Raw genomic sequence first — 8,214 nt, forward strand, 5'->3', positions numbered from 1 at the left:
CCAATCATCTGCAAATATCGACTTGGTGCTACTGGAGAACACCGACGGATTCAGCCTTAGAAAATGGGCTAAGTGATCAACAGGTGGTGGTGGTGGGTTGTTGTTGTTGTTGTTGTTGTTGTTGTTGTTCCCTTGATTCTGATTCTGGACTAGTATCTGCATCAATGCATTTTGCTGCTAGATCAACTGAGTGAGCTCCGGTGGGAAAGCAAATCCATTGTCGCATCTCGGAGGCATCTGATGGGTTTAGATAAGATGAGAAAACATAGTAGAATGAGGTCTATGGGGAAAACACTACTCATATGCACATGAGGCAAACACAATCATATTACTCACTCAATCAAGCAAGGGCATACAATCGGTCTAGAACTATCGTTACAAAAGTGCTCGGACTGTACTATATACATGGTGGAATACTACTACTGTTTTGGTGGTCGACTAGAAAAATTGATTGGTAGGAGACTCCATAATATCCGCTCCAGCTTCATCAACAAAGTCATCATCGCTATCGTCGGGGTCTGAGTCAGGGTCGTCGATGATGATGTAGTTCTCTGGGCAAGTGGAATTGTCATCTTCTCCTCCTGGCGCGGGGTCTCCCATGAAGACTCCTAGCTTCCTTGTCAGGTCGTCATTCTTCTCCACTAGTACGACGATTTCCTCCACATAATATTCGCGAGTTGCCTTGAGTTCTTCTTCAAGCTCGGTGATCCTTGTCATTGCCTTCTTCAGATCTATCATGCCTACGCACATCTGGTTCTCCTGGCGACGTATGTGCTGGTTTAACTCCTGGATGAAAACGGCAATTGATCTATCCTTCCTGGTGCTGATCATCTCCCATTGCTCATCTCGGCGCCCACAAATCTGGTAGATAGTATCCTTGAGATCCTTGTGGTAAACTTCTCCAATGCGTCCCATGGTGATGTGGGCTGCCATACTCTTTCCTAGACTCCAGGTTGGTGCATCAAAGGAAAACTCTATGGGCTCAGTGACTGGCGTAAATGTCCTTCCTGGAACTTGAACTTGAATCATCCAGTGCTCCTCTTCTGGTAAAGTGGCGTTGTAAGTCCCGGTGAAGCTTGGTATTCCGATGTTCAGGTACCTAGTGACTTCCTTCAAGTGGCGTCCAAACGGTGTGTCTTCATCCGGTTGTGCAAACTTGTTCCTTGCATCCGCCATCCTAAAGAGTAGAAAATGGAGAGGAGTCAGAAATGAGAAGAGAGTAGTGATCTAGGGCTTTAGCTTAGTGGTCGTGTCCTACAGTCAGCGTGTGCTCTGATACCATCTTGTGTCTAGTGATCTCATCGTTGGACGGCTTTAGGAAACAAATCGGAATCAATTCTGTTTGTTACGTGCAAACTACCTATGGAAGCCATGTTCTCAAGTTAAATCCAACCAGCCAAAGATTTCTCATCCAATGATGGTAGGCTGGCCTAGCGTTTCCCGAAAGAAAATTAGGCTGAGAAAATTGACAACAATAATAAGAGTAAAAGAAATAACTAGCACAAGAAGTCAGCTGTCCTAATTGGTTACCGTGGCTGGAAGTAAAATCAAGTGGTTTGGAGTTAAAACCCTACCTGATGTATATATATTTTTGATGGGTTAAAAAATAAAAAGTAGGCCAAGCTCAAGAGGGAGGGATTTGGATTGGTTGTGTACGTCTACGCTCGTACGTGTCACATACAGAGGTTCGTATATCTTATGGTCAAATGACCATATTGTCTTTATACGTTTTGTGAGAGGGGGTCTACCAAAGCAAGCCTCTTCAACAAATGGGTACATGAAATATATAAAATCAGGTTAAGTTGAAGTACATGAGGGCGTACCAATCTCTGGGTTTTGCAACTATCATTGGCACCTTTTATCAGCTGGTCTCTCCAATCTCTGGCCTTATTCATCCTTTAGATTGTCATTCGGTTCCTGTTTCCGATTCCTGCTTCCAACCAGCACTAGAAGCATGACCCACCAATTGCGTGTTGATCGTAGTATTGCTTGGATGATTACTAACGCCTGTCCTTGAGCCATAATCCAAACCAGCAGTTGCACCCCCAAATTTTGCTGAGATCTCTTAAGTCTTGAGTATGGAATAATGGGGCCAAGGTTTTCATCTCATCAGGGCAGAGCTGCGAAACTCATCATTGTCCACACTGAATGCCCTTAGAAGCGTGTCCTGCGGGTCATGGAACCTCCGCTTCCTCTCGGTCGATCCGAGGGAAGCCACCTCAGGTTCCTGTTCCTCATCCCTTATCTTGTCCAGCACATTTGAGCAGCATGGGAAGAAGCACTTACTGAGTTTGACTGGTATAATCATTCAGCTTGCAATTAGTCCAAATCCATATATAGACTCGGCAAAATATGATTTAGAACTGAACCCCAAACAAACGTAATGCGCAAGTGCACAATTCACTCCACGCCATCCCTCACGTGCAGAAGACTAATATTCATTAGCAATTCAACCCCCCGATTAGCATTTTGTATGATCATATGTATATGGATTCAGGGCGGAGTCAGGATTTGACCATAGGGGGGCGCAAGCGACAACTACACAAACGTATTAAGTCTCACAGAAAATTGTATTGCTACATATCTATTATAATAGTTGTACATGTTATCATTTGTGTATGATGTTAGGTAAGGTAATCTTGTCTTGGTAAGTTAATTTGTCCATACAAGTAATTCGTAGATTGACTTGTACACGTAGTCTTAGCTGAATCCTGTATTAGAGTTAGTACAAGCTAGCGTGCTGTCACGTTAGAAAATGGGCCGTGCTACGCGTCAACCGGCGGATCTTTTAAAAAGATCCACCGCCTCGGCAGCCATTAGATATGGCGTTATCCTGCTATCCAGCCTGTCCTCATCATTGTAACAAGGGTAACGTTGCAAAACCTTTCTCAACACAGCTCATGTTGCGGAAATATTGCAACAGCGATTGCAAATTTATTTTTCCGTAGGCTCATGGACATCTAAAAGATCCGCCGCCTCGGCAGCCATTAGATATGCCGTTATCCTGCGATCCAGCCTGTCCTCATCATTGCAATAAGGACAGTGTTGCAGAACCTTTTTCAACACAGCTTATGTTGCGGAAATATTGCAACATCGATAGTGTTGAGGAATTTCTTTTTTCGTAGGCTCATGGACATCTAAAAGATCCGCTGCCTCGGCAGCCATTAGATATGGCATTATCCTGCGATCGAGCCTGTCCTCATCATTGCAACATGGATAGTGTTGCAGAACCTTTTTCAACACAGCTCATATTGCAGAAATATTGCAACAGCGATAGTGTTGCGGATTTATTTTTCCATAGGCTCATGGACTTCTGCAACATAGGCCATGTTTCGGAAACATCCCGGCACAGCTTCATCGTTGTGCATTGTTGTTGAAGCACAAGTGATGTTGTTGAAGCAGCTATATTTCTGCAACACCGACCATGTTTCCGCAACACCGGAGATGTTGCAATCCTAGTGAGCTCACAACACCGGCCTCCTAACACCGTTGTCGTCATAGAAACAGGGCACACACACCTACAACAACGAGCATGTGATGTAGCACCGCCCAGCTCGCCTGATGTATCCGAGGATGGAGCACACGGCTATGGCAGTGACCCGGCTGCTCTGTCCCCAACGCCTCCGCTGCAGCAGTTTTGGCATCACGTGGTGATGTTGATGGAGAGCTTCGTGTTTGGGCGAGATGCAGATGAAGAACAGGAGAAAAGGTAGGAGACAGAGTGCTGACGAGAGGTTGGAAGCGAGCGGCTATGGAGTGGTGCATGGTCCTTGCTAGGACGCGTGGCACGCAGGCGACGTGGCTGATTCCTTTCCAGAAATCAGCCGGTGGAAGCCAAGCGTTTTCCTTAGAAAATTGCCGTGTGTAGGCTGGACTAGTAGTAGTTTGGTGTCCGTGTTAGCTTAGGATTTAGTATCCGACTAGGATAATTAAAGGAACATGTCAGATCAGGTGTACATATGTACATGCCAATGTTTGAGATTGTACGCTCAAGAAATCGAAAAAAAAACAAAGGGCACAACAAGGGGCCCTTGGATACAAGTGGTTTTGTGCGCGTGTTTGTCATGATGTGATCGAGCCGTGGGCGGAATTCCAACATATGACAGAACAATACATGTTTTTCAATCATCGGTTTATATTTAGGTCTACGATTACCTACATGATCACATGGTAAACAATTTGAATCCGGATTTTCATTGCAAAGGGCTCGAGGTTGAAGCAAATAGCTCGGAAAAAACAATATGCTCTATTCCTTCTATTCATTTTTATCTAGAGAAGCGTATGCAAACTGAAACGAAAAATAAATAATTTGAATCATCTAGTAATAAGCACATATAAGTATGTCTACTGCTAGCTAATGCATTAGACAGTAGCATACCAGAGCAGATCTTGAGAAATCATCTAGTGGTGATTTCCTGGAGGAAGATGCACGAGCTTGTGGCAAGGCAGCAATCGGCAATCAGCCGCGGCCATCGGGACATCAGCCCCTGCTCGTCCCCCTTGTCTCTCCCCCAGTATGGTTTGTCATTCCTAATGAGCACAAAAGAGGGGGGCAGTGCGTATAACGGTATATATGTTTTCTCTGTCCTAGAGCTGACAACAGCAGAGGCTAGACATATTAGCGTACGACGATTCGGGAATGCCGACGCAAACTCTTTTGACCTTGAATAATAATTATGTACCCTCTCCCTTCCCCGGATCCGCTCCGTGCCGCCTCCCTGGGAGGTGGCCGGGGCGGCGCGAGCCCCGCCCCCTCCTTCGGCCGCCCCCGTTTCTCCTCCCCTCCCTGCCGCCGCCGACGGGCGCCCCTGGCGCTGGCCGGGTGGTGTTGGCGGCGGCGGGGCCTGCCTGTCCCCGCGCGCGGGGCTCCCTGCCCGGGGCATGGGGCAGCTGCGGTGCTCCTCGGCTTGATGACGGCCCGGCGTCCCGGCTGCGGTGGCCGGCAGCACGTGGTGATGGTGCGGCTCCTTGGCGGCGTGACGGCGTGGTGGCGCAGGTTGGCTGGTGGCGTGCCCCCGGCCCAGATTGGGGCCCGCGGGCCCCATCTGGGTCCTTGCGGGCCGGCCCCCGGCGTAGCTTCGTCGTCGTCTGTGTGGTGAGGAGGAGGAGGAGCAGCTCGGACGGGGGGCTGCGACGCCGACGGCGTGCCAGCTGCGGCGTGGAGGCGGGAGTTGTTCGGGCCTCTGAGGGCCCGGCCGGGCCTGTGGGGCCACGGGCCCGGTAGGCTCCTGCTTCGGCGTCCGGTCGGCTACCGTCGTGGACGGTGGAGGTGGGGCCCTCCAGTATGCTGACGGCGCGGCTGCCCTAGTCCTGGCTCCTCTTCTTCGTTGTGCAGGCCATCTTCGCGGTGCCGTGGTGAGACAGCGTGGGAAGCTTCGTGTCCGTGTTGGCGCAGGGTGGTGGTCGGTTTGGTGGCGAGCTCCGGAGCGCCTGGAGTGGAGGATGGGATCGGGACAAATCCCTGTTGGCTTGGCCGACACCGACGCGGTGGCGCATGAGGGTACCACCGGACCTTCCTGGAGGGCGTCGGAGCTACCCTTCCTCTTTCCTCACCGCGTACCGGGGGAAACCCTTGGCAGCAGCGTTGTCATCGTCGCGTCCCTTCTTGGAGGTGTTAATGGGTACCGGCGCTTCAGAGTCTCGGAGCTTGGGGGCGATTTCCTATGGATGCAGCGGTCGCGAGGCTTCGTCGTTTTTGTCGATCCGCCGTTATCGGCATTTGTTTCTTTTCTTTTTTCTTTTTTTTTGTTTGGACGTGATTGTGCTGCTTCCGTCCCAGCATCTATCGTTGGTTGTATCGGATGATTGCTTTGTAATACAAAGCGAGGGAAACTTTTTTTTGTAATAATAATTATGTACTTTCTCTGTAAAGAATTATAAGAGTGTTTAGATCATTACTTTAATGATCTAAACACTTACTATATTACTTTATGGATCGAGTACTCCTTATTTTGAATTAAAACCATGACACTTATTCGTCGAAGGGAGTAGTTGGTAACACAAGCACATGTACCGAATAGACCATACAACCTTTTTCACTAGTAGCAGTATAAAGCAAACTCTTTTGGTTACTCCTTATTTACGCATGCATGTTGATGATGTTCCCATGCCACAAGGTCAGGTGCAGAGGAAGATGATGATTATGTTCAAACTGGCGTGGCTATAGCCTCAAGGGGCGTAACCATGGACAGGTTGACCCCAAGCCTTTCAGCCATGTCTAGCCCCTTCTTCTCCACGTCTACGGGAAGCCTCCACTGGAAGCGATGCAGCAAGGACGCGAGCATGAGATGAACCATGCGAACGGCCAGCGGCGTACCGGGACACATCCTCCTCCCGGACCCGAAAGGCAGGAACTCGAAGTCTCGGCCCTTGAAGTCCACCTCCTTCTCGAGAAACCTCTCCGGCATGAACTTTTCCGGCTCCGGCCATGCCTTGCCGTCATGCCCAATGGCCCACACGTTCACCAGAAGGCGTGTGCCCTTGGGAATTGTGTATCCCCGGACCTGTGTCATCGTCTCCGCCACGTGCGGCAGCAGGAACGGCGCCGGGGGATGGAGCCGGAACGTCTCCTTCACGATGGCTTGGAGGTACTTGAGCTGTCCAATGTCGGACTCCTCAACCTGCTCTTTAGAGCCTATCACTTCGTCGAGCTCTTCACGAGCTCTCGACATGGATGATGGATTCAGTAGCAGCTCCGCCATCGCCCATTCCACGGTGGCTGAACTTGTATCCGTCCCCGCGCTGAACAAGTCCTGATGACCAAACAACCATGTAGCGTGAGGTAACATTGCAAAGAGAGGACGCACGGAGGAATACTACTCTCTCCGTCCGGAATTACCTCTCGCAGAAATAAATAAAAATAGATGTACCTAAAACAAAAATACAGATACATCCATTTCCACAACAAGTAATTCGTGACGGAGGGAATACTCAATAAAGTATTTGGAAGATAGATACCGAAAGCAATGAGAGAAGGGTCTGGCGCTCGAAGCCCTGGTCATCGTCGGTGTTGCGGTAGTCGAGTAGCACGTCCAGGAAGTTTTTCTTGGCCAACTCACCTGCAGCGCGATCCTGCATGTGACGCTCGATCTGCTCGTCCATTATGGCATGTAGCCGCTGGAACAAGCCCTCGATGCGTCTCCTCAAACCCTGCAGGTCTAGCCACGCCAATTCAGGGATGAAGTCTGATAGGTTTGGCAATCCGACAGTCACGTTTAGCTCTGCTAGCACATCTTTGAACTCGCAAGGCTTGACATGGCGGTCGTCGAGCTCAGCCAAGTCGGTGGAGAAGATGGTGGAGGAGAGCAGGTTAAGCGCGGTCGTAAAGGCCAGGCGGCCAACGCCAACAGGGGTGCCCTCTCGTGCCAGCTGCGTTACGTGGCAGACGAGTTGCTGCACCTTCTCCTGGCGCAGGGACTGGTGCATGTCGAGGCGGTGCGGCGCGAAGAGCTCACCCGAGCACACCTTGCGTAGCGCGCGCCACCGGGGGCTGCTGGCCGGGAGCCAGACCATGGAGTGCGTGTAGTGCGCCGACACGTGGGTACCGTCCAGGACGAAGCGCCCGGAAAAAGCGGCGTCATGGCGCTGGAGGATGTCGCGGGCGGCGTCTGCGGAGGAGGCGACCACGGTGGTGACCGTGCCTAGACGGAGCGCCATGATCGGGCCGTGGCTCTCCGCGAGGCGCGCGAGGGAGCGGTGCGGTTGGGCGCCCAGTGAGAGGAGGTTGCCGACGAGTGGAAGCGAGCGAGGACCTGGGGGCAGGTTGCGACGACCGTCGGCTAAGAGGCCCAGAAGGTACACGGATGAGACAATGAGGATGAGAACTATTGTGCAAAAGAAGAGGAGCTCCATGGCTGGTGATCGCTTGGTGAGCTGAACTCCATGCGACTCGGAGCACGTTATATAGGGAAGCAGATGTACGTGTAATCGCACCACAAAAATGATGATCGGGCTGATTGTACCAAAAAGGAATGCAATCTATAAAGTGACTACTCGTAGTTATCATATTCGAAAAGAAGTCACTCAAGGGTGAAACATTGCTGTCGGGGGTAGGAATGATGATGGTTGTGTACTTTCTTCTAGCACTAATGGCATCGAGACGACCGTTCGGTTACGAACCTAACTTCTATTTATTGCTTTTTGAAATCATGCATGGCATGATGATAATTGCAGAGGAAAACGATGGCTGGAAATATCATGAGCAATGCACAGTAT

At 50.3% G+C, this 8,214-nt stretch overlaps 1 protein-coding gene across 1 annotated transcript; it reads right to left on the reverse strand.

Annotated features, from left to right (window-relative positions):
- Positions 1-5,946: 5,946 nt before the first annotated feature.
- LOC125523781 (geraniol 8-hydroxylase) lies at positions 5,947-7,888 on the reverse strand. Its single transcript, XM_048688850.2, has 2 exons — positions 6,958-7,888; positions 5,947-6,752 (listed from the first exon to the last, which is right to left on the reverse strand). Exons 1-2 carry the CDS (start codon positions 7,849-7,851, stop codon positions 6,147-6,149), a joined length of 1,500 nt encoding a protein of 499 aa, XP_048544807.2. The 5' UTR covers positions 7,852-7,888; the 3' UTR covers positions 5,947-6,146.
- Positions 7,889-8,214: the final 326 nt, after the last annotated feature.

Source organism: Triticum urartu, chromosome 7A, assembly GCF_056163025.1.
Source record: "Triticum urartu cultivar PI428250 chromosome 7A, HENAU_Tu73, whole genome shotgun sequence".
Classification (NCBI taxonomy): Eukaryota; Viridiplantae; Streptophyta; class Magnoliopsida; order Poales; family Poaceae; genus Triticum; species Triticum urartu.